Source organism: Papaver somniferum, chromosome 8, assembly GCF_003573695.1.
Source record: "Papaver somniferum cultivar HN1 chromosome 8, ASM357369v1, whole genome shotgun sequence".
NCBI classification, from domain to species: Eukaryota; Viridiplantae; Streptophyta; class Magnoliopsida; order Ranunculales; family Papaveraceae; genus Papaver; species Papaver somniferum.
Genome location: NC_039365.1, coordinates 119,777,697 through 119,805,147, shown reverse-complemented (window position 1 = coordinate 119,805,147; position 27,451 = coordinate 119,777,697). Strand labels below are relative to the sequence as shown.

At 36.5% G+C, this 27,451-nt stretch overlaps 3 protein-coding genes, 1 non-coding gene and 1 pseudogene across 4 annotated transcripts; 1 reads left to right on the top strand and 4 right to left on the bottom strand.

Moving 5' to 3' along the window:
* Positions 1-84: 84 nt before the first annotated feature.
* On the bottom strand, positions 85-3,507 carry LOC113305976. Its single transcript, XM_026554968.1, has 3 exons — positions 2,625-3,507; positions 1,796-1,853; positions 85-958 (listed from the first exon to the last, which is right to left on the bottom strand). The coding sequence occupies exons 1-3, from the start codon at positions 3,505-3,507 to the stop codon at positions 85-87; spliced, it is 1,815 nt and encodes a 604-aa protein (XP_026410753.1).
* Positions 3,508-7,866: 4,359 nt separating this feature from the next.
* On the top strand, positions 7,867-12,347 carry LOC113302789 (50S ribosomal protein L13-like). The gene is made up of 5 exons (XM_026551744.1): positions 7,867-8,076; positions 9,463-9,534; positions 11,216-11,382; positions 11,495-11,606; positions 11,911-12,347. Exons 1-5 carry the CDS (start codon positions 8,035-8,037, stop codon positions 12,142-12,144), a joined length of 627 nt encoding a protein of 208 aa, XP_026407529.1. The 5' UTR covers positions 7,867-8,034; the 3' UTR covers positions 12,145-12,347.
* A 471-nt stretch (positions 12,348-12,818) lies between these two features.
* On the bottom strand, positions 12,819-15,580 carry LOC113301269 (annotated as a pseudogene).
* A 603-nt stretch (positions 15,581-16,183) lies between these two features.
* LOC113302788 lies at positions 16,184-18,376 on the bottom strand. The gene is made up of 3 exons (XM_026551743.1): positions 18,083-18,376; positions 17,139-17,378; positions 16,184-16,556 (listed from the first exon to the last, which is right to left on the bottom strand). Exons 1-3 carry the CDS (start codon positions 18,322-18,324, stop codon positions 16,520-16,522), a joined length of 519 nt encoding a protein of 172 aa, XP_026407528.1. The 5' UTR covers positions 18,325-18,376; the 3' UTR covers positions 16,184-16,519.
* Positions 18,377-22,811: 4,435 nt separating this feature from the next.
* TRNAQ-CUG lies at positions 22,812-22,883 on the bottom strand. The gene has a single exon. It is a non-coding gene; the product is annotated as a tRNA-Gln (tRNA).
* Between the last annotated feature and the right edge of the window lie 4,568 nt (positions 22,884-27,451).

Genomic DNA, 27,451 nt, shown 5'->3' with positions numbered 1-27,451 from the left:
AAAAAAAACTACAGCCAGTACATAATCAAACAGGTAAGAGAAGTTCATAAAAACATAAAAAAACATAAACTAGAAAAAAAAGGTTCATGCATACTGCTCCAGCATTAATACACGACAGGTAGCTTTGTTGTGGTTCCCAATCTTCTTGCAATTTGAGCACTTCATAGGCCTCCTCTCATTCTCATAAGCACCACAGATGCGCTTCTTTGGTGGTCTTCCTGGAGGTGGCCTTGGAATACCAGTTAGGACTCTCTCTTCAGGTTCATACGCTTCTGGCCTGTCGTAATTGGGAATGGGTCGAATTGCAGGATCATACGTATGGCGAAAATGATTCGAACCAAAGTAAGACTGAACAAACCTCAACATCTCAATACCACTCATAGTAATAGCAGCAGCGGCGTGAGCACATGGGAAACCAAACACTTTCCATCTCTGGCAAGTGCACGTCATATGCATCATATCAACATCATGAGATCTAGGAGAGTGAACCTCATATATACCATTACCTGACTCCGTAACACTCCATGGACGCCCTATATCGACATGTGACTTGAGTAGAGCTTTATAGATGGGAGTCAAACTATCACTATAATTTCTATCGAGCTCACGCCTTTCTGCACTCATCCTCGTAATATTTATCCTAATCTCATCAACAAGAGTAGCTGGAGGCAGATCCCTTTCAAGAAGAATCCAGTTATTGAAAGAATCTGCAATAGTTGACGAGTGTGTCCCATACCTACATCCTACAAAGAAAGCATTTGCCCAATGCTTGGGATCGATATTTCTGATGTACTTGGAAACCCAACCATATCCTATGATACACATCTCATTTAAAACAGACTCATATTTAGCAACACTATAACAATATGCAGCTTTATGGAACAAATCTTGAACTTGTTTATACTTCTCATGTGATTTCTTGATGGGGAGGTTATTCTTCAAATGATGGAAACAGTAACTATGATAAAAGTTGGGAAAATACTTGGGAATACTTTGCTTCAGCCCTTCATGACGATCAGTGATAAAGGTGATAGGACGAGAGTGTACACAATGCTGCAAGTTCTCCATAAATAGGGCTGCACATGGGCGGGTATGGGCGGGTATAAGCTAAAACCAACCTCGCACCCACATACTGCGGTTTTTTTTTTCCATAACCAACCCCACACCCACAAACAGCGGGCGGGTTTTGTTACCCGCCCGCTACGGGTTGGGCGGGTATGGGTTTAAACGGGTTTAAACCCGCTTTATATTCAAGTATTTAGAGTAACTTCTATTCTCCTTGATTAAGTGAGAAAAAAAAAACAAAACCCCCAAAATATTCATATCTAGGAAGTTCACAGATGAAGATTAAGTGTTGAATCTGTTGATTTTTCGATTGTTGTCAATTTCTGGTGAAGATTCGAAGTTGTTGTTGTCGATTTCTGGTGAAGATTTCTGGTAATTGTCGTTCGTAGGTGAAGAAGAAAAACTGAGGAGGAAGAAGAGGAGAGGCCGAACAGAGAGAAGAGTGTAGAAAGTGAATGAGGGTTATCAGTTATCCTATCTACTAGTATTAGGGTTTCATAATGGACGACTAGGATTAGTTTTATCTAATGGTATATAATCTGCGGGTTTTTTGGGCGGGTATGGGCGGGTATTAGCTTAAACCAACCTCGCACCCACAGACATCGGTTTTTTTTTTCATAACCAACCCCGCACCCACAACGGGCGGGTATGGATTAAAAACCCACGGACTTAGCGGGTACGGGTGGGTTTGGGTATCGTGGGCGGGTCTTGTGCAGCCCTATCCATAAACCACTCCCACCCTTCAATGTCTTCTCCAGGAACTAAAGCATACACAAAAGTAAAAAATCCTACAGAATGAAAAGAACACAAAAAAGAACTAAAAATGTCAGTTCATTAAAAAAATATCTATAACAAAAATGAAAGTTTTATTCTTAAAATGAAGTCCATTCTGTAGCATGAACTGTATAATCAAAAAATCTATAACTTTTCTACACTTCATTCCAAAAAATGAAATCCATTTTGTAACATGAACTGTAGAATAATCAATATCTATAACTTTTCTACACTTCATTCCAACAATGAAGTCCATTCTATAACATGAACTAAGACCTTCTTCTTCAAAAAATAACAAAGTAAAACATAAACAAAAGCACCAGGAGTTCGTTCCCCGCTTATGAACAGCTAAAAAACTTAACAGAGAAGCTTCATTCATTCACATTTCTATTAAAAATCAAAAAAATAAAGGTTTCATTCTATATAATGAATTCCATTATGTAGCACGAACTGTATAATCAAAAAATCTATAACTTTTCTACACTTCATTCCAAAAATGAAGTCCATTCTATAACATGAACTGTAGAATCAAAGCAGCAGGAGTTCATTCCCATTTATGAACAACTAAAAACTTGACAAAAAATAAGAGTTCATTCTTAAAATGAAGATCTTCTTAACAAAATAACAAAAGTAAAACTGATAGAAATTACTTTCTTCTTGAACATAAAATGAGTTCATCCTAAAAAAATGAAAAGCCTTAACAGAGAAACTTAATTTATTCACATTGCTCTTAAAAATCAAACAACAAACTAATATGAGTTATTCAGAAAAGAAAGAAAATTTACCTTGGTTTCCATTCATACCAGTGGCAGCCATCACTGTTCCCTTGAATCTCGCACTGAGAAATGTTGCATCACAGTAAAGCATAGGGCGAATGAACCGGTATCCTTCCATACAGGCAGCAAAACATATGAAAAGCCTCTGAAAACTTTTAGTCTCCTTATCAGACTCAAACTTAATATAACTGCCAGGATTGGTAGCCTTTATTGCTTCAACATACCAAATAAGATCTGTATAACTTTTTACATCATCGTCGTATATCTCTGCCTTAGATGCTTCCTTCCCTTTATAAGCATGATGGTATTTTATGTCAATTCCATAACAATTCTTCACCTGAGCAACCATATCATTAGGCTTTATCGACGGATTTGACTGTATTTGATCCTTGAATAGATGCTTAATCAATTTCTTCTTCAAAGGTGGGTCCTTCAGCTTATAAGCACCACCACATTTATGATCCCCATTGAATTTCTTGATAGCAAAGACACTTTTAGCGGTATCGATTGGAATACAGTGCAGATACCAAGGACATTCTGCATTCCTACCACACTTGCCTGTGAACCTGAGTCTGTCATTCTTAACCTTTGCAACTGTATATCCAGACTTGCTGCAGTATTTACTGACAGCTAAGCGAACCTCATCAACACCACCATGAAAAACTTGACTAACACCTTTAAAAATTTCTTCCCAACATTCGGGTAAAATAGGTTTCAATTGCTCATGACCTTCCGTCAGGTATTTAATCTTTGAAGTCTCAGTGAACCCAGTGCATGATTCATCGTCACTGCGACTGCGTGGAAATACCAGACGAAGAGATAGAAGCAACACCATGACAAGCCTCCTCAACAAACAGATTAAAACTTGATAATTCCCTTGAACAAGTAACATCAATTAGACCTTGAAGAGAATAATCACAATTAATGAGAGCTTTATCACAACGACTAATAAATCTTATGCTCCGAGGAGTCAAGTTTCTCCAATAATCACAAACAGATATTTTAAAGTCACGAATCATAGTATCTAAAGAAACTTTCAACGGAATATCATCCCCTTTGTAGTACACAACAGCATAACAACTGGATAGGGCCATACTGAACGTGAAAAATGAACACACACACACACAAAATAGTTCATTATTGGAATGAAGCTGAAACAAAATAGCTTCATTCAATAACATTCTAACAAAATAAAGAGTTCATTCCACGAATGAAGCCTTAAACAGAATGATCTCATTCATTAACATCCTAACAGATAAACAGAGCAGCAACAATACTTCTTCCATGACAAAAAAAGAAGAAAAGTTCATTCTCGGAATGAAGCCTTAATAGAATAACTTCATTCGTTAATATCCTAACAGATAAACAAAAGCACCAACAATACTTCTTCCATGACAAAAGAAGATTTCATTCTCGAAATGAAGCCTTAACAAAATAAAAATTCTTAACATAACAACACTAATAGATTCTTCCTTAAACAAAATAAAGAGTTCATTCCAAGAAATGAAGCCTTAACAGAACAACACTAATAGATTCTTCCTTAAACAAAATAAAGAGTTCATTCCAAGAAATGAAGCCTAAACAGAATGACTTCATTTCGTTAACATCCTAAAAAATATAAAAAACAAAGCACCAACAATACTTATACAATGGTAAAAGAAGAGTTCATTATTGGAATGAAGCCGTAACGCTATTAATAACTTCTTCCTTAACGAAATAAAGAGTTCATTCTAACAAATGAATCCTTAACAAAACGACTTCATTCATTCTAATCAAAGAAAAACTTAGCCGATCTATAATTCAAGGAAAGGATTAGCGTGAAAACTCACCAGCAACAAGAAGAATTCAAAATCAAAACTCCAAAAAAACACCGATCTACGAATTTGTAATTCCAAAAAATCAACTCCAACTAAATCAATCTTCACTTCAAAAAAGTCTCCAATCAAATCTTCAAATAGCCTCGAATCAAATCTTCGAATAAAATCTTCTGTAATCAAAATCTCGAATCAAATTCACTCCAAATCAAAACACCGTAATCAAATTCACTCTGTAATCAAATCAATCTTCATAACCAAGTCAATCTGCTATAAATCGAATCGATCTTGGTATCAAAAACGAAACCGAGGAAGATTTCGTAAACCCTAGAAAAAAAATTTGCAGCAAAAGAAGAAAAACGAGATCGGAGTAGGAGAGAGAAAATTTTCTTGAACCTGAAATTTATTGTTGCTGTTTCTTGTTTATATATGTTGGTAAAAGGACCAAACAATAAAATTTAGGACCAAAAGATAATTTTTGCACGTGCAGGGGCGTTTTGGTAACAGAAAAAGAATATTCCGTGTGGATGGACAAAACCCTAGGACCAAACTATAATTTTCAGGATCAAACTATAATTTATATTACCAAAATGGACCAAACAGACAATTGACTAGGTCAATTGGACTAGACTCTCTCTAATATATTATTCCTAGTACTATATGGTATTTCCTTGTTTAGGATTTAGACTCCACTTAAGTTTTGGTGTGTTCTTAAGTCAACTCTAATCAAAGGATAATGATATTGACAAAATGTCATAACATGGGATGGGATAGGGTAAGGATGAATAGTCAGCAAAATGTGTCTTAAAGTTTTTGTCTCTATCCCTCTTCCGTGAATTAACCAAACTCCTCCCTAGTATCTTGGTACTATCTCCTCTCTCTTTTGTGTCTAAGAATCTCCTTTGCACCTAAAATATAAACAGAGATTTCTGCTCCAGACTTCAAACATCTCAACTCTGCAGAGGTATGAATTTGTCTAATCTCTTAACTTAATTTGAAGTTTCGGAAAATAAATGTGAATGTACTTACCAATGCCAAACCCATCTGGGAAAAGTCAAACGGACAAAGTACTTCTGGAACTGGAAGGTTTTGTTCTAAGCCGGCTTCATTGGAAAATGGGGGCTCATTCTGTGTGTGCTAGGTAAATGTCTACGACATCATGTCAGGACGAGGATGACTAGGAAACAAATGGCGAGGAGCAGCTGAGCTACCTACTGCTATCTCATCGACGTTCTGTGCATGGTATGACTCAATGACATAAGCTCCAACACTCTTCTTCTTCCATCAAGTGTTATATTGATCCTCAGTGACTGTATAATAGTCGGTGACCTCTACTACAATAACTCTGTCATCAATTGCTTCCAAATTTGGAGGATTTGTCGGGACTACAAACTCACCTGAAATCTGCCCCTGGAATCTCTCTGCCAAGTAACAACTAACTCTTGTGCGTTTTCCAAATCTGTATTCTTGCGCTTCTTGATGTCCTCTCTTGTATTCTTTCGCTTTTGACCGAGTTTTTCATAGTATCCTTTGGCCTTCTTGATGTCCTCTCTTCCTTGATGCAGTCCTAATCTTCTTGAAGAGACAAATCTTTGGGAAAATATCATAATGTCCTCCAGATGTTTGACATAGCAAGGGTTGCATGTTGCGGAAGTAGTAATAGTACCAATACTCAAGTACCATAACCATGCCAACTAAATTCGTACCCCTAGTTGACCAATCGTCGAGATATTTATAGGTATTACCTAATGAAGCTAGACCCCAATCATACTCCCCAACCCTATCTAAGTCAGCAAACAATAGAACCCAATGTTCATCTACTTTTCCAGTAGAATGCGTTAGAAGAAAGTGAGCCAAACACCACAAAAAGAACGCTCGTGTCAATGTCACTGCACATCCAATATTATTCTGGTTTTTTCTACTATCAATGTAGTTTTTCAAGACAACTAAGGAACATGTATTAGTCTTGGAGTCCCATGGACCATGATTTTTGATATCCGAAAACTATAAATCATCCAAAGCAGGATATGTTAGATCACTACCCAACTGCGGCATAACTACTGGTCGTTTACTAGGGTCACCAGTGGGAATTCCCGTTAACATGTACCAATCTAAAGGAAGGAGGCCAATTTCAAACTCCGGAAAATGAAAGCTCTTGGTACTTTTCCACCATCTCTCAGCTATGGCTTCAACTAAGCCTCTATCCCCATTGGAAAAATCAAACTCAAAAACAGAGGTAAAGCCACAATTGTCGTAATATTGTTTTGCTATCGGATTATCTTGCACTACAATTTTGTAATTCGCTTCAATTTATTTCAAACTACCTCTAAAGCTTATTTTGCAAGAATTTTTAGTTACATCTTGACATACATGTCTCTCACAATCCTTTGACGAAACTATGTCCAACCGGTCTAGCAATTCATCCATACTCGTACTACAATCAATAACAAAGATGAAAAAAGTATTATTGTCATTCATTTTCATCCATACAAACCAATTCATCCGTACAAACTAAATCATCATTATCATTCATTTTAATATACAAACTAAATCATCATTATCATTCATTTTAATCATACAAATTATCATTATAATTCACTTTCATCATACAACTAATCAAATAGTCATATAAATTTACCTACAAATTTTATCTACAAATTAATTCATTTTCATCACAAAAAAAAATTCATTTTTTGTTCATCACACGTAATCAAATTAAATCCCCCCAAAAAAAGAAATCATCACAAATAATCAATTTAAATCATACACATATCGTCTACATCGTCTAAATACGAAAGAATCAATCATCAATTTGAATGAAATCGCATCAAAAATCATAAAACTTTAACCTAAAACTTAAATTTCTTACCTCGAATTATTCCGTGGATGGAATCGCACCAAACCACCTTCAATCGATCACAAATCCGATGAATAACAAACCCACGAAAGGAATTTGACAAAAAATTTCTACAACTCAAGATCTTGAAGAAGCATTTTCGGGAGAGAAATGAAAATTATGTGAAGAAATGAAAATGGGGGAGAAAGTCGAGCTTCTGTTGAAAATATCGTTTCTCTTGAACGCTGATCCGTTCAGCGTCGTCAACCTAGCTGACCAGGTCAAACGCTGTTCGGTTCGGCGTTCTCTTGGACGCTGCACTGTTCAGCGTCAAACGCTGAACTTATCAAAATTTCACTGCTAGATTTATCATCCCATAAGACTTAGGAGGTTGCCCATGCTGAAATGGATGACCAATCTAACAGCTAGATATCCAGCCCATAATACTTATCCTGAAGAAAGATTTCGTAAATGCCAGCAAGCGGGGAAGGCCACGGAATTAGAACAGAACAGTACATCTAAATCACAGTCAGATCTAGGTTAAACTATCTTATCCACGTGATTTACACGTGCTCCTTCTTGACCTTTTTACTCGAGGGGTTTTCTACAAGGTTTTGTGTTCCATCTTCGAACTTAGCAAGTCTCTCTCTTTCTGTGATCAACTTCGAATGGAATCTCTGAACAATCGGTGTCCTTGTTAATCATTTCTCCCTTGCAAACAGTCCACAGGTCCAAAACAAAACCCTAGATCGTATATTGTCTGAGAGATATGGCTACTCCAGGTGCTGTCACTTTTAGTGGAAATTTAAAGGCAAGTTTTCGTTCTCCATTCTTCGCATTTCACTAGGGGTTATTGATCGAATTTATTTCTCTCATATTACTATTTAGATTTTGATTGAGATTCTATCGATGTCAGAATCTTGTTTGCTTTGTGTAGTGGGCTCTTTAACATTTAGTTTTCTAGGAAAGGCTGCAGATAACCTGTTCGACCGAATGCCTCTTCCAGAAATAAGATTTTATTTATTTATTTAAGCTCTCTGGTTAAACTAACGTATAAATTAGTCCTTGATATGATGTTCGGGTTATGTGTTGTTCATATATATTGAGGGATTGCTAATTTATGTATGTTAGACCATGATTATCATATTCAAGATAGTTCTCGAACTTGATTAACTAAGGTCTCTTTTATAGTGGATGTTATTCTAGAATTTGAAGCTGAGGGATTCGTCATTCTTGGTTTTCTTATTTTTTTATTTTGGAGGGAAAAATGGTTGACGTGGTAAAGGATACTCCATAAGGGTTACACTCTAATCATTCTCTGAAGATATGTTAGTATGGATCACCAACCATATGATAAGAAATTCAGGTGAGTGTATTGGAGAGGTCTTTGTAACTTGAAAATTTAAGGATTTGAATTATTTATACAAAAGGCTTTAAGTTTCTTAGTGGTTACAATGTGGATAGTTTTATTCATGGGTAGACAGATAATAACTTCATTTTAGAAAAACTATATGATTGCATGTCCGGCGTATTTACTTGGTGATGTCCTTTAGTTTCACATTGGTAAGAACTAAGAACTACTTCCACATGGATCAGTTCCACACCCTAATTGAAATCTGAATTAGCTTTTTGCTTGCCGAGTTCTTCAATTTTTTCTTTCTTTCTGAAATCTTATGTATGCAAATCCAATTTTTGTTTTCTGAATTTTTATCTTTGAAATAGTAATTTCCACTTTTCTTGTAGTCGTACATTTAGGTGATGAGATGTGATTCCATGAACTATGGTTTTCTCTTACTTGAAGGCAATGACCGAGTTTTAGGGATTATATAAACAAATGGAAGCTCACTTTAGTTTGGTAGAGATGCCATGAATGGTAATAAGCTTTTCGGTTTGAGCTATTGTGATGAGTGATGACCAAGTTTTTAATTCGATTAATTTCAAAAAATTTATGTTTTTTTTATTATCGTAGCACTATTAAGTTTAAAAGAAGTAATGGAGTACTAAGGCAGGAGTAATCATCTATTCACCTAGCAATCATCGATGATCTTTGCGGCTAAACTAACACTACTTTACTACTACAATCTTTGAGTTCCATTTTTGAAGATATTTTCCAACGTACAGGTTTGGTTGACTGCTTTTTAAGTTTTTCTTACACTGAAAAAATTAAACTATACTGTCTTTCTTCTGTGTTATGCAGAGAGCGGTTGCAGGTATAAAGCGTATCAACACCGAAGGTATTCGGTGGCGAGTATTTGACGCAAAAGGCCAGGTTGGAATTATTCTTGTCTTTTCTTTCTTATGCACCACACACCTTTAATCTTTTGGGTTTTGGCAAAGATGATTGTTGACTCTGGCCAATCAATTTGGTGAAAAAGGGTAATAATGTGGTTTCTGTCTCTCTGGTTAATTTGGTAGCGGTTAGTATGGATCTGAATGTGGTTTTTTTGGTAATGCTATATGCATGGCTGAACTTAAGATAAAATGTTTGAATCTTGCCCTCCCTCTCTCTCTATATATATTGTTGCTTCTTAAATGGTATTTATTCAGTTGTTGGCACAATTGCCAGGTCTTAAAGTCCGAAACTTGTTAAACCTAGAATGTGGTAACATATTTGCATGAACCAAACGAAGATGACTTTTGATCTGTTATTGTTTCATCAGTAAAATGAGGATTTTTTCGTAAACGACTCCATTTTGTTAGTTTTGTTATGTATATAGCTGTAGTTGTTCCATTTTGGATGGGCCTGTTTTGCCTGTATAATATAACATCTAATAGGGCATGTAAACAGGCTGATTGGTACCATCTTTCAGTTATGGGTTTACAATTAGAAATAGACTTTCTCAAATAAATTCGTTTAGTTAGAACCACAAACAAATCTGATTTACACTCTTCACTGATGCTTTCGCCTAATATAAATCACAAACATTGATGATACTTTCTTCTTGAATACTACTTCATCACTGAGTGGTCTTGTGGCTTCTGTTTTAGATCAATGATACCACCAGTATCTGAAATTAATTAGACTTTTTAGGCACAGTTGATGTTTGGATAGATGGTATTTTAAAACAGTCTAAATAATAAACAGTGAGCCCGGATGTTTTTAATTGCTAGTTAGAAGACCTGGTGTTTTATTCAGTGCAGACAACAACTAATGATTGATGGTTCAAATAAATTATAAAACAAGTACCTTTAGACTAAATTCAAGCTTACCTTGGCAGAGCAAAGCAAACTGTTGATTCTTTTTCGTACGACATATATGGATAAATGTTATGTGTTCTGTTGTGTAAACTTTGCATGAATGATACTATTTTAGATAGTTAGAACATATACATAGTAATGTATTTACTTATAGTATTCCAATTAAGTTTATTCAGTGGACCCATTTTTGGTCTATCAAAGTAAGCATTTGCGATGGAAACGTAAGTGATAAAGGTATATACAGATGATGTTCATGAACGTGGCTCAAGGATGCAATATCGAGTTACGACTAGGGGTAGTATATATTGGAGTGGATGACAAACCCATTGGTGTTAGTTGGATGCCAGAGGATCACACAGAGTATTAGAAAGACTCAGAATCAATAATATATTAATATGGTAGGGCTCGTGACTCTGATAGCATTCCAAGTTTTATACCTCCCTCTTAATTAGTACTGGTTTCAGGACAATGGAGACTAATCATGAAAATGCGATGGGAAAATAAAAGTTGACCTAAAATCATAAATTAAGAAAACCCTTCCATGCAATTTTATCTAGTTTATGAATCCATAAAACTTATATACCTCAAAGTGGTGTTATTCGTAAGTGCTGTCAAGCAATCAGTCCATAGGTATTGCCATATTGGATCACTACCTTGTGCCGTCGGTTCTGTGTGGATGTTCTTATTTTACTTATTTTTTAGTGTTGTCCTGAAATTAGATTTGGAAATAACATTAGCTAACCTTGTAATAGGTCCTCGGGAGGTTGGCTTCTCAAATATCTACTGTAATTCAAGGCAAGGATAAGCCCACATACACACCTAATCGTGAAGATGGAGATATTTGCATTGTTGTAAATGCCAAAGATATTGCTGTTACTGGGAGGAAACTAACTGATAAATTTTACCGCTGGCATACTGGGCAAGTATCAAATTTCGTGGTTGTCATTTTGATGGTTTTTTCTTATGGATGGGATGGTGTTGGTGCTTGGTAAATTTATACTTGGCTCGAGCTAACTTTAATTAGCTTATAGGTATGTTGGCCACCTCAAGGAAAGGAGTTTGAAGGATCAACTAGTCAAAGATCCTACAGAAGTCATTCGAAGCGCAGTCATGTGTATGCTTCCTCGCAACAAATTACGTGATGTAAGTGGCGTAGTTTCAAATCTGTATGTTTCCCCAGAACGTATAATTAGTTTTTTGTTGATTCTGAGTTCATTTATTTACATTATGTTATGTTATGGATCAGAGGTAAATCTATTGTAATCATTGTCAGAAAGTAGTTTATTTTTGCACTGATTCAAGTATTCAGCTACTAAAGTAAATGACTCTATTATTGAGCTTGGGTCTAGTTGTTATAGTGATGAAAAACCATGCAACTAATCTAGTAACAAGATTTAATCTGATATCCGAACTCATGTAACTTTGTGGTTTGTTTTCACCAATGCAGGATAGAGATCTCAAACTTGGGATATTTGCTGGAAGTGAGCACCCCTTCGGTGACCCACCAACTGAACACTTTGAGATTCCTCCACGTCAAGTAAGGGAATTACGTCCACGCATAAGGCGAGCCATGGTTCGAGCCCAAAAGAAGGCTGAGCAACAAGAAGAAAAGGGTGATACTTCTAAAAGTGCAAGGAGAAAGAAAAAGGAAGAAGAAGCTAAAACTGGAATTACTGCATGAGTCTGCTGGATTGGGGGCGGTACTATAACAATGTGTACACTTGCGAATCAAAATCACCGTGGTTATTTGAGTTTCTTTAGCTACCAAAATAAGAATGAGTTCTTTCTACTGAAACCTTATTCTCATGGATGAAAGCTTCTTTCGTTAAAAACTTTTATAATTCTGCAAACACCAATACCAAGAGTTATCATTTAGTCCTTTAATTATGATGGGCCTAACCCCTGTAGTAGCCTTGGATTTTCTCATCTGCTATTACTGAGTGCTGATGGTGATTTTCACATACACGATTTACCTACGAACTTTAGTTTGTAGCCAAAATCCTTAGCTATATCCTTATATTGCCACTTCGGTTTTAACTAGGAACTTTAGTTTGTAGCCAAAATCCTTAGCTGTATCCTATATTGCTAACTTCGGTTTAGGAATTAGGATTATGCTGCCGTCTTGGCCTTTTTGGAAAGAACGGAATTCTTGATCTTTCAGCAGGGCAAAGTTTAAGTTTTGATCAAGTGTTGAGTCATTGGGAGAGAAGCAGTAATTATGTTCTACGTTCAGCTTTTACATTCTTCTTGTATTCTCTATTTCATTTTTTATTTTATCATATTCAAATTAAAAGGGTGATACGAGGGATGTTAATCCCATGGAGTCATTTACCACAATTCACTTACACTGGGCCTACAGCATTCCACTCATCACAAATCCTTTGAGAATTTACAAGACGAATAATTAAGAAGCCACTAACTACAAGAGACCGGTAGCAGATTAAAAGCATTCTCCCAGTTTGTGTATCTGAACAAAGACCGTGATTCCATATTACCCAGCTATCCCAAACTTGCCGATTTGATAAACATTGAGAAACCTTGCACGCTGTAACTAGATATCAAACTCGCCAACATAAAGGCTAGAAACTGTCGCAAGAACTAAAACGTGACTGCCAACATGAAAGCCAGAGACTGACCACTGCGCAATGGAGGTGGTGACCTACATTTAACAGGCTGACCACTTCCAAACAACCAAAAACGAAGAGATGCTTAGTTTGCGAACTATAGATTGTTTTTTTCATTTAATTTTTTTCAGTAAGCCTGCTGAAAAAAAGAGATCTAATTTTAGGATTCTGGTCATGATCATTTCATCAATTACATCATCATGCTGAAAAATGTAGCCTACAACGCATTTTAACATCCATAATGATAGAAAAATGTTCCCTGGTTGTAATTATACTGGGTAGAGGTTAAGATAGTGATCAGGATCGCATTCTAAATCTTCAAAGGTGGTATTTACTTTGGACATACTTCAGAATATCATAAAGCTGAACGCATATTTAACACAAAAAGCAGCGCTAACAAATGCATAGTACATCACCGTAAAGGCGTAAAAAGAAAGATAAAGAAGCTTGTATCCAAAATCATCTCCTTCCAAAATTTTACCAACAATACAGCTCAAGAACATTGCAATCCATTTATCTTTTTACAAAAAAGTCAAGAATGTTACTATATAGGGCCCTAAAGAACATTAATCAAAGTCTAGAGTCAAAAAGAGTATTACACCTCACCCCAACCGTATGGCTTCTTCTATTGCGGGCACAACTGTTATGAAGGCTGACCATTGTTCATCTGATAAGCTAATTCCTGAGATACAACGGAAGAACGTAGGATTCAACACTAGAATAATAGATATGTGCACAACTGTGTCTGTAGGTGTCAGGCAAGGAGGGAGGGAGAACAAGTAAAATGTTTAGAAGTACAATCATGGGAAATCTGCAGAACTAATTCGTTCTCTAGGCGAATCAGATGGTTATGCTACTTCAAAACTTTTGAAGTTATTATCTCCCTAATATAGTGAAATCTGCAGAACAAATTCATTCTCTAGGCGGGTAAAGAACTAGATATCCAATTTCTAGGCTTCGAAACATCAAATAGGCAGTCATTTGGTAGTCCTGCCACCCGGTACGACACCATACACAGACAGATGGGGTCCTAACCAGCCGCCAGAATTACATTACAGGACGAGGCATGTGTCCAAATCGAGAAAATAGAGTCGTGAGCATAAAAATTCTACCCAGCCGAGCATCCACTCCGGGATTGCTTGCTTTCCACTGAGTACAGTAGGCAACTCACAGCCGCTGTACAGTAGGAATACCAGGCCATTTCTCCCGAAAGAACTGATGGGGAAGGCCAATCCCTTTATACCCCAGGAGTTCAGTTAATTGGGTAGGGGACTTCAGGCAGCAAGAGTGCAAAGGCGTTATATGGTATCAAAATTGCAAAATAACCATCCTAAGTCGAACTTACCTGTGGACAAGACAGTAACCCGACTTAACTCCACGGATTAAGTTTCAGTTATCAATATCACATTTACTTGAGAGCAATTGAGTATGAATATTGAAATGCTAACTGAATTACTAACAGTAGAGCCAACAGAAACTCTACCACTTGTGTAATCATGTAACTATAAGCTTGACAATATTATAGGTTAACTCCTCACTTAAAATTATTTGGAAGGAAATCTAGTCAATGATGATAAACTCTTAACAAAGTAAGACCCTAGATTTTCAGAACATAAATCAACAAAGGTATTAGAACAAAAATGTGAAAACAGTATATATTACCTTTAGAAGAAGGAAAATGCTTCCCATCTTTCTGATAGTATCCTCTAATGGAAACCATAGTTTTCCCTTTAAAATCTTGAACTGTAACTCTTCTTTTCTCCGATAGCTGCGATTATAAAAAACAGTGATCAATAAATAATCAAATCTAGGGCAAGAAAAACAAAGATTAAAAGTTTCTATCCTTGGAAATCTTCTATAGGGTTTAAGACTAGGGTTTAATTTCTCATACCCTGCAAATGATAACATCACCATATTCGTCAATATCCTTATTACCAATTTCAGGTTTAGTTTCCACTACTTCTTCCTTTTCTTCTTCTACTACTACTTTTTCTTCAGCAATTTCCTCTGGCAATGGTGATGGTAGTGGTGGTTCTTCTTCTACTTCTTCTACCGTCGCTGTTGCTGTTGCTGCTTCTGATACTGATATTTGTTGCTGCTTCTGATACTGATATTGGTTTTTCTTCTTCAAGGACATCTCTAACGAATTGTTTGGGTTCAGGAAGTGAGAGATTCATACCACCGAGTTTCTCTGAAGCAATATTTCTTACTTTATATTCAGTCATCCCATCCATGTCTGCGCTATTCAAAATCTTAATCACCCTTGCTTTGATTTTACTACAAATTTCTGCTTCCATTTTCTCTCTTTAGGTTTGAACAGGAACAACCAAAAACCAGTATTTTCACTCAACGGAAATAAGGGAGCATTTCTTCCTTTTATATCGTTTATTGTTTCTACCAAGCATTTCTTCCTTTTATATCGTTTATTGTTTTCTACCAAGTAATGGGCTCGGCAAGCGGCGCTTGCACTGTGAGTGCGGTGCGCGCATCCTGACACGGATATACAAGGTCGATGCTCTCTGAGAGAGCTACAGGCTGCATAAACGACTGCCGCAGTATTTACGCTCTGTGTTCAGCACACTGAGCTGGTGCCACCGCCCACTCTCTTTACAGCGGAATGTTTTGACAACTTAATTCACATCTACTCCACAATGCTGGCAATACTGGACCAGTAAGTTGAGTTACATGCCAAACTACCCAAGAAGCCTAAAAGGACTACTACTAACTTTACCAATGATACATATTGTATTTAGTGTTCAAAGGTTTATTGATTTATAATCATATTCCATTTTCTTTCACTCATTCCTCCCTGTGTGCGTTTGTTAAGACTGGTATAACCAGCCTTTTGACACAGGATGATGGTTAGACAGATAAATCCACTTTTCCCATTTCTTTAATTGTTTGTTTACATTGTTTGGTCAGACATCATTGGAGACTCCGGTGATTAGAGGGAAACGTTATTGCAGCTAAAAACACCTATCAAGACTAAAGAAATTTTGCAGTAATAACTCTTTTGTGTTGGATAAAACAAGAAAATGCCATTACAGATACCAGTTCTATAACCATAACTATGTCAGCATTTCTAAACAATCAATCAAGCAAAACAACTTCTTAATTGACAAGTTTGGATGGTGAAAGAATAACAATAAAACTGATCATATATTTTCCTCTGCGGTAATTTTGCTCAAAGATTATACAATTTCCCCAACTGTATGTTCCCAATATTTTCAAGAGGAAGTACAAACAACTTTACCTTTCAAGAAAAGAAAAGGAAAGAACTGATGAAGGCTTGCATAGAAGTATTGTTTCAAATGAGATGGGATGTGACCCTTGAGCTCATTGCTGCATCATTTAGGGTTGTCGAACAGTGAGCTATTTACCCTGTGCTTTGTTTGGATTGAGACGTTGCCATGAGGTTTGTGTGCTGCATTCTTACCCTTTGAATTTTTTGGGATTTTTCTTTTTGGTGCTGCATGGTTCAACTTTATACAAGTTAAAAGAATGAAAAAATAAAGCCGAAATAGTGGTTGGAGTAAACTGGGATACTTTTTGCTGGAAACATAAATGATCATCGAAATGGTATACAAATGAGAGTTATGAGTTTTAAAAAGGAAGATTAAGATCCATGGAAACAGTAGATAATGTACTTTCAGGTAGACAAGTTTCAAAATCTTCTTACAGTCCAAGTAGCTAGGGTAATTCCGAGAAACACTCCGGATCATTTTGACAAACTACATGAAAGTATTCATATAAATGAAGATTTTTTCCATTCCATTTGCACCAGAGACCGAACAGCGTGGAAAATCGGAATTCGCAGCATTAGGGAAGTAAGTGAAAAGTACATCAATGGTCCATGGGAGAGATGTACAACACACCTATGGATTTGTATAATCCCGCTAGGTGAATGAGCTAGGAAATGAAGAGGACTCGTCAAAACTGAAGTTTGAGCTAACTTATCTACTAAGGCTGGGAAATAATTATCACCCCAATAGAGCAGTAGATGTGTACCAAATTACTTCCATACCGCGCAAGAAGTGTAAGAATCTGTTACCTTGATTGAGCATCGTCTGTGTTGACGGAAATTTCCTTTTCTGTCCTTCCCCACGCAACCTCATCCATGCTTTGCCCACGTCGTCTATATCTTCCACCAGATGCAACAAATCCAGGGCAGGGCCTGTAAGCTTTAATAGGCCACCAACCAAAGCCAGGGACTGTTGCTATCCCACCTTGAACCCTTCCTTCACCATTACAACCCTTCTCAACTTCTTCCCTCTCACACGCCTTACACCCCCTAGAAACAATGTCTTTACAAGGATTAGTATTTAAGTTTAACTAATCAAAATACCTTACGAATACCACAATCTAACTCAAACAAGTCCTGCAAAATTAGACTCATCTTCAAAGATAGGTTATATCTAGGTTTGTATAAGCAATGTACATTGGACGTAAAGCAAATCACACCAAACTAAGCCTTTAGTGACTTTTACACCTCCAAAAATAACTAGTTTCCATTAAATTGTTGGGGGAAGAAGGACCTTCTTTGGTCATCCTTTCTACAAGCCTCACTGAAGGATTTCACAATGTGTTACATATGTCAAGTCTGTACTGATTTATTAAGTGAGGCTCCTAAATTCATGTCAAACTACTGGTCTTTTCATTAAAATTCCTCTCATGTCTTTGTTGTATATTGTATGATACTGTTTAATTTAAACTTTCTCCGGAGTACACAGTACTGGTTTTACAATTGATTTCTTTTAGACTTAAGAGGATAATAATCTACTGAATATTGATCATGTAAGATGACTCCGAGCCAAGTCCGAACATTGTCCTGGAGGAAAAACGCCATGAATTCAAGAAAATATTGCACTCTAAGAATATGGAGGGGGGAATTATTTACACAAAGAGAGCTCAAGAAGAAATCTACAGAATCAATTACTTAACTAAGAAAAGAAATTTTCAAGGCAGCAAGAAGCAAGTAAGCTAAATGTAACTAACCTGAAAGGAAGCTTCTCAAATTCTTCAGTGGAAGGTTCTGGCTTATCTTCTTCGACTAAAGAAGCTGAAGAAGAAGATGAAGGAGAACAAAATGGGATAAGTTTTTGAGGGTTGTTAATTGGTGGTGTCTTAGTGGTGGTCAGTGGAACACATAAATATCTTCTGTTAGTGGTTCTGCAATTGGGGTTTTGACTTTGAGAGTAGATTATTTGAGACGAAATTTGGAGAAGAAGAGTTGCCATTACAGGAAACAAATGAACAACTTCTTCTCGGAGGAAATAATAACCGGATAAAAACTATTTTTTGTTTGTTTTATAATTTTCTGTGGATTAGAAATCCTAGCGTTTTTAGGGGCCACCCCAAAGGATTTAGGGGCCATCAATTTATACCCAGCCAAAGACTCTAGTTAAGGGGTACCCTATATGATATTGAAGTTACATAAATGCCCTTATGGTAAAACTGTATGAAAACCAAATCAAAAACAATTCTACTCATTTCAACTCTTCTTCTTCCAGTTTCCTATTATCTTTCGATTGTGGAAGAAAAAAAAAATTCCGCTCCAAAGTCAAATGGCCCCAATTAGGTAAGAATCTATCATTTTTGGGGTTTATTTCGCTTTAATTCGGCGAACCGAGAAAAAATAATTCTAGGGTTTTCGGTTATTTATCCAGATTCGGGCGATATTCATGCTCCTTTACTTCCGAATGTAGTCGTGTTCTTCATTTCTCAAGAACATCGACAGTATTCGGGAGAAATATTTGATGGTTATCGGCCGAATATTGTTGGTCATATCTTCCTGGATACAAACTGGTAATAATCGGTAGTTTAATGAATTTTTTGTCTCCCGAATATATTTAAGTAGACACACAGTATTCGGAAGTACACTCACTACCGAATATATATATATATATTGAAAAATCTCAAAATTTCTGATATAGGAAAAATCCCATTTTGGGGCCAGTATTTATTCGGAAGACAATATAATGTTATATACTTCCGATTATTTCAATTTCAAAATTTGAAAAGTATAAGTTTTTCCCAAATTCTGATTTTTGAGCCATCGTACATTCGGGACTTTACAAAACAATTATCCTCCGAATATAGCAAGTTCAAAACAAACCACGCCTTGGCTCTAGGTGGTTCCAAGGGCCAATATAGAATGTTAGACAACCCATATTCGGAAGTTTGGGTAACTAATTATACTTCCGATTATTTCAATTTCAAAATTTGAAAAGTATAAGTTTTTCCCAAATTCTGATTTTTGGGCCATCTTACATTCGGGACTTTACAAAACAATTATCCTCCGAATATAACAAGTTCAAAACAAACCACGCCTTGGCTCTAGGTGGTTCCAAGGGCCAATATAGAATGTTAGACAACCCATATTCGGAAGTTTGGGTAACTAATTATACTTCCGATTATTTCAATTTCAAAATTTGAAAAGTATAAGTTTTTCCCAAATTCTGATTTTTGGGCCATCGTACATTCGGGACTTTACAAAACAATTATCCTCCGAAGAAAGACGGACCATCAACTACCGGGGTGTTCGGAGTGAAATTTAATTGCTTCCAAAATGGGTGAATATCATCGATGTCAATCACTTCAACATACCTACCCAACTTATGACGACATGGGAGTCCAATACCTATCATATCCTTGCAAACACAAACCGTATTCTCGTCATCATAAGTTTTATATAACTTCAATTGTTTCATCATGCGATTTATTGCCCATCTTGAAACTTTATGAACAACTCCCCTTAGAAGCAATTTTTCCTTAATATGTTCCATCGGGAATTGGTGTACACTAAATTGCATACATTTCCTAATCTTTACGGGATCACGATTGGTGAATTCATGGATTGCTTCTTGGATCGACACTACTCCATTTTGACTACCAATTAGTATTTTCTTTAGTCGACCATGAGACCCCTCCGCAATGCTTGTCGCCTCGTTCTTGAAGTTACGATATTCATATGTCCATGCAAACACAAACCTCTCCTTAATCGTTAACCATTGTGTTTTACAATACTCAACCGGTTTTGGGTAGTCCGTGCCGTATTCATCCTCAAATTTCTTCAAGTTACATTCGTAAATTTCCTCGATCATCGACCAAACGATTTTGTCCCATGCTTTCATGAACATTTTCCAAATTATTCCATCCTCCTTACACTTTTCTTCAAATAGCCTATCCTCTTCCTTACGTTCTTCCAAGGTTAATTTACTAATGTGCTCATCCTCTTCCTTTGACCTCTTGGTACCCTTCCTTGGTCTTTTGGCTTGGAAATGATGATGGCAATTGGTTTTGAGATTGCATTGAATGTGCCACGTACATTGCAAGTTTTGGGCTTCCGGAAACACTACCGCTATTGCATGCATTAAGGGTTGATCGTTATCCGTTACAATAACCCTTGGAAAATTATCACCGTTATAAATGGACCTCAACGTCTCCAACATCCAAATGAAACTCACATTGTTCTCATGATCCATTAAACCCCATGCAATCGTAAACGTGTTTTTGTCCGAAGTATGGCAAGCAATGTTCAACAACGGCATGTTATACTTGTTTGTCTTATAAGTAGCATCTATCAACAAAATTTGATGAAATCATTGAGCCAATTGGATCATTTCGGGATGTGCCAAGAAAATACGAACCACTATACCATCATTTTCTTCCCTTCTCAAGGTGTAGCCGTGTAACTCCGCTAACCACTCCGATTGTTGCATGACCATCTACCATCCCAATCAGTCCTTTTGATCGTAGCTAGGGCCGACTTAATTGTAGACAAAGAAGACAAGTTGTCGGGATCGTCCGCCTTTATTTTACTTAAGATCGCACTCGCTTTTTGGATCCGCATAGACCTCACCGTCTGCATTTGATGTGGTTTTAACTTGGCAACCATTACATGTCCAATTAAATCCAACGGATCATCATGGTTGTGACAACCGTTATCAACTTTATACATTTTATACTCTTTACCTTTAATACCATCGGGCTTATAGAAGACAATCTTAAATGGGCATCCTATCTTCTTGGTATTGCTTCGGTATTTCCTATTCGTCTTCCGTATGTACTTACTATTCTTTCCCTCGTGACTCTTTCGCGTCCCACCTCGCTCACAAATCATTTCAAATCGAGTGTCACTAACATGATTATTTTGAACTACCACGCACATGTTATCTTTTGCCTTTTTCATAAGCCATTCCTTTGCCTCCTTCTTACTTCCAAATGTCTAAACGTGCATAAAACAAAACAAACCTAATAAGCATAACCATTAAACATATAAATTTTGAAAAAAAGAAAAAAGTAGTAATGAGTATACCAAATCGTTTGCATAGTATAGGGAAGTGTCGGGACTCAAATAGAAGTCATCAACAAACTCTTCAACGGCCTGCATATGAAAGCAACAAATTATTATACAATAATCGGAGGTTATTAAATAAGTCAAACCTCCGAATATTCTATATTCGGAATCCTATCGGTTACCCAAAACACCCGATCTATGCAAATGAATGTACACAGTTTACTGAGTGAAAAAATGATATATTCGGAGGTAATTAAATAAGTCAAACTTCCGAATACTTTATATTCGGAATCCTATCGGTTACCCAAAACACCCGATTTATGCAAATGAATGTACACAGTTTACTGAGTGCAAAAAATGATATAATCGGAAGCTAAAATATATAGTAAAACAGCCGAATATAAATAAACGGGAGATAACTTTAATCGATAAACATCCGATTTTCAAGTTTTCGGAAATTTTATTTTGAGGCCACTGTTATATTCGGCAGTCAAATAATGTTAAGCTATTACCGATTGTAAAGGATAAGAATACTGAGTTTTGAAATTTTCTGAGGAATTCGTTTTTGGGGCCATTCGGAGGTAAATAACTCTACATAACTACCGAATGTAGATATTTTTGGAAAACCAGTTTGGGGTTTTTCTCATATTCGGCAGTAAACTAGTATCTTGTAACTACCGAATATACATATTTGGTACTCAGTGTGTTATATTCGTAAGTTTAATCTAGAAATTATCTACCGAATCTGGGTAGTTCATGGCATTCAATGCATGCAATAATCGGTTTTTCTTGTTTACAAAAGCACACAAACGCATGCAAATCGAGTATTTGAGTTTCTTAACACAATACCTGTGTTTTACATGCATCGTTAGCTTCAATATCATGCGATTCTCCATTTTCTTCCATGAAAGGGTCGTCTATGTTTTCCTCTCCACAAAAGTTTGGATCATTCAACATATACCCCAAATCGTCTTCTCTAAACGGTCGTGAACCCTCAACATTTTGTTCTTCGTCATGATTCTCACCTTCTTCTTCATATCCATCCATTTTTGTAGTGAAAAAAATGGGTTTTCCCTTTTTTCCTTCAACCTCTTCTCTATAACTCTAATAACTCACAAATGCAAAAGAAATGAAAAAATGAAACAAAAATCATTCTAATACTGCACCGACCATAATCGGATGTCTGGGTAATATTTTGGCTTCCGATTAAAATCGGAGGATAACAATGTTATCATATCCTCCGAATATATAAGGGTAATTTCGCCATTACGAATTACGCGAGATAAGGGCTGGCTACATTTTCCCTTTGGGTGACCTTTTTTGTTTTATTGTTGGCCCCTAAATCCTTTCGAGTGGCCCCTAAAAACGCCAGGTTAGAAATTCGAAAAAGAAAATGAGATTTTAAAAGTAAAAAATAAAAAAAGCAGGTTCTACCGAGACTTGAACTCGGGTTACTGGATTCAGAGTCCAATGTCCTGATCACTAGACCATAGAACCGTTTGTTGCCCAATGGATTTTAGTAACAATTTTAGATGTTCTTTCATCCTACGAAGAAATCCATCTTTTGATGGAGAACTTTGTTCATATGAAGTGATCCCACTATGAGAATGATGACCAGAAGACTATACGACTCAGGGTTGATTTTTTTTTTTAAAAAAATATTTGTTTCTGGTTTTTATTTAGGTAGAGGGTTCAACACAGTGGTTTGCATCTATCTTTATATCAAACCTACCACGTAATGTCTGTTAAATTCATGTTTATTTTTCCACTATCTAATAACTCTATAATGTAATTACAATCTATTTATCATTTCACCCTTATACAATTTACAAATGACATGAAGATCCATTCCATCCCATGAAATACAAAAACAAAAAACTCTAAAGTTCATACAATTCAAATATAGACGACAATGTTTTAATTTGGCTGTAAACAACACCAAAAGCTCTTCTACAAACATTTACACGATCAGATCTTCTCATCCTCTCATGCACTTCCTCACCAGCCCTACTGATACATATGATCTCTTTACCTTGGTAGCTATTATTATAAAGGCGGAATTCAGAATAATAATAGACGAGAAACTTAGAAAACAGAGCACAAGTAGTAGTTCGAAGAAAATATCTTCTCTAGATTATGAACAAGAAAACTATTAAAATTCTCTCTTTGTTACGCTCACAATCTCTCGAGGTAAATAACCTCAAACTATTTGCGAAGCTTGCTTTTATAATAATTAATTACCTCACAAACTTCTCTCTAGGTATGTGTGTTAAACCTCCTTTTCTAGGTGTCAAACCACACTCTCTAGATATCTCTTAGGAATGATCTAAACATCTCTATTTATAGCTTTAACGGTTTCCCAAACCTTCTAGGAATTTATTTCCTTATCTAGGAATAATTCTGTTTCTAGGTATATTTCCCTTTCTAGGAATATTGCCTTGTCTAGGAAGTATTTCCTTATCTAGGTATACTTCCTTACTTTGGTTTGGTTTCCCAAACCTCCTAGGAATCTATTTTCCTTCTATAGGAGTACTTCCTTAAATCAGTAATCCATCCTAAGTTACAATTGTATCCTCAATCCGTCTCGAGGACTACTAGTTCTCGGGGAGGGGAAGATACACATGTATCATGTGCCCCCCTCAAAAACTTGAACTCCTGTGAAAGTTTAGATTTGAAGGTTATGGAACCCGAGAGTTCCTTTCACCCTGCTGAACCATCTCTCCTTGCTGGGAACTTTACTTTGACTTCCAATTAGAAAAACGTCCTTATCTTCTTGTCTTGTCTTAGTCACTCTTCTCTCCGTAATGCAATCCTCTTCGAGTGGTTCCTCTCTATCAAACCACAAGTCTTCTACATGTGGCAAGATCATCTTGTCATCTCCGTCATTATCTAGTAATGGTGGTTCAAACATCTTCAACCTTCCTAGGTCGTCTTCTTGTTGTTTGGTTAGGGTTTCCAAACAAACTCTACTCGGATTCTCGTCAAGAGAACAGATCACAAGGAGAATGAACTTTGTACTAGCATTCACCAACCGGTTTTCCTGAGTGGTTGTAATCAAGCTCGCTCCCTCAAGAGGAGAGTTTATAGCTCGTATTACAAAATCTTTCCCATCTTTAGTAAAGGTATAATTGTGGTCTCTCCTATGTAAAATCGCTTCCAGATCCCATAAGTAAGGACTACCAAGTACAACTTGACAAATATCCAATGGAACCACGTCGCATGTAGCCTCGTCAATGTATGACTCATCAAAAGCAAATTTGAACGCACACTGCTCTGCAACCTGTAGCCTACCTTCCTTTTGAATCCACCCTAAAGGATAGGGTTTCGGATGTTTGAAAGTCTTCAAATCCAACTTCTGTACCAAAGAATGTGAAAGTAAATTCTCCTGACTTCCCGGGTCAATAACAACATCTATAAGTGTTTTCTTAACCTGCATCTTAACAATGAAGAGTAGTTCCCTAAGGTCATCTTTGAAAGGTTCTTCTTTTGCTCCTGCCATAAGAGAGAGCTTTGAGTTGGGTTCCGTTAGTCCCTGGACTTCTATTGGATCTTGTGCGACTAGTATTGCCATCATGGCTTCTCTCTTCTGCAACCCTTTTGGTTTTAGATTAGGATACTTCATCCAACACTTGTCGACGATATGTCATGTTTGTTTGCTTGTCTTTAGACTTCATATCCTCTTTGCTCCTTTCATCTCCTTTAGCAACGGAACCTCCAGACTTTCCCTTAGTGTTACCCTCAACATCAGATTTTATGTGCCTTCCTTCGATGGCATTAGCTTTTATGCTTACTTCGGAGATAGTATCCACCCGAAAACATCTTCAATTCCTTCCGTATATACTCATGGAACCCGGAAATATACATCATATATATAGCATGATCTTCCAAGTCTAAATCCAAAACCATAGCTTGATTCTGAAATTCCAAAGTGTATTCTTGCACGGTTTGGTTGTAGGATTGCTTCAAATTGTACCACTTGAACCATCTTTCCTCAAGGTATCCAACTGGATAAAAAATTTTCCTTATAACTTCCTTGAATCTTTTACACAACAATACTCACTTACCTAGGTTTTGTGTTTGATAAGCTTTCCACCAGGTTAGAGCATGCTTTTGTAGCTTCAATGCTGCGAAAGCAATCTTTTCCTTTGAACCATATCCAAAGAAAGAAAAATTTGTCTCTAGACGTTCAATCCAATCATCCAATTTTTCTATATCGACATTCCCATCGTAAAGTGGAATATCAACACGAAAATCAATTTTCAGATTTTTACCATGAGATTTATTTGATGTAGGAATTTTAAGAAACTCACTTTTTTTCTTTTCTTTATCCTCATCTTCTTCCTATTCTTCTTTTTCTTCTTCCGAACCATCTTTTTCCGAATCTTCGGGTGAAGGTGTAACCTTCTTCTTCGTCTTCGTCTTGGGTGTATGAGAACGAATACATTCACCCAGTTCCTTAAGGGTAACTTGAATTGACTTCATGTCTGTTTGCAACGTAACCACCTTTTCTTCCATAGTTTGTGGTTCGCTTTCCTTATGTTCGTCATCCTTGATCCCCTTGTTTTCTTAACGTCTTCTAGCTTCTCGAGTAACTCACCAAGATGTTTGTAGAGAGATCTAGTGAAGACCATAAACAACAGGAATCTTACCTAAAAGAAACGAACCTTGCTCTGATACCAACTTGATACGTATGATCTCTTTATCTTGGTAGCTATCATTATAAAGGCAGAATTCAGAATACTAATAGACGAGAAACTTAGAAAACAGAGCATAAGTAGTAGTTCGAAGAAAATATCTTCTCTAGATTATGAACAAGAAAACCATTACAATTCTCTCTTTGTTACGCTCACAATCTCTCTAGCTAAATAACTTCAAACTATTTGCTAAGCTTACTTTACAATAATTAATTGCCTCAAAAACTTCTCTCTAGGTATGTGTGTTAAACCTCCTTTTCGAGATGTCAAACCACACTCTCTAGATATCTCTTAGCAATGAGCTAAACATCTCTATTTATAGCTTTAACGGTTTCCCAAACCTTCTTGGAATTTATTTCCTTATCTAGGAATACTTCCGTTTCTAGGTATATTTCCCTTTCTAGGAATATTACCTTGTCTAGGAAGTATTTCCTTATCTAGGTATACTTCCTTACTTTGGTTTGGTTTCCCAAACCTCTTGGGAATACTTCCTTAAATCAGAAATCCCTCCTAAATTACAATTCTAATCTCAATCCGTCTTGAGGACTACTAGTTCCCGGGAAGAAGAAGATACACATGTATCACCTACACCAACAAAAAAATCCATCACTGATTTTCCATCAACAGCAACTTCCACTGTCACCAATTCATGACCACCTTGACATCATCACCTACTAGCATCTAGCACCAGCAGTCAGTCCATTCCACCATCATGATCACGACCCACAACAATAAGTACACCACGCTTCCGTAGGCCTCCACTGATTCCTTTATGAACAATAGCCGACAAACAACTGGAATCCATGCACCTGGAGCAAGATTATGCATTCCTAAATAGGGAAATTCGTGTTAAGTATCCTTACTTATAATATAAGTGGGAGTATTCATTATATAATTGGCAGTAGACGACGAGAAATTTACAATAAGTTTTGTTAGAGATCGCGTAAGTTCATATTCAGCAACATCAAATTTTAAGAATTTTAATATTGTATGTATTCGTCAAAGATCTTCCAAATTAATCAATTTGGAAAAATAAATAAGTGTTGGTGACAGTCCCTTGATGAAGAAGATGAAAGTGTTTAACAGGTTAGATTTACACAAATAAAGAACTAAAGACTTTGTCAGATAAGAATTGAATTGCTTTTGTCTCAGTCCCCTGAATAACACATAATTAAAATTATCATACTGACGTATTTAATAACCAACCTTGTTCATGATTATATACAGTGCTCCTAAGAAACTTGGTATCCAACGGGAAATGGTTAAAAATCTTCGGGAGAAACAAGGCTCTAATCGTTTATAACATGGCATGGCATGGCATGGCATGTTAAATTCCAAAGTATTACTTTCGCCGTACCTTGGAAGATTCTG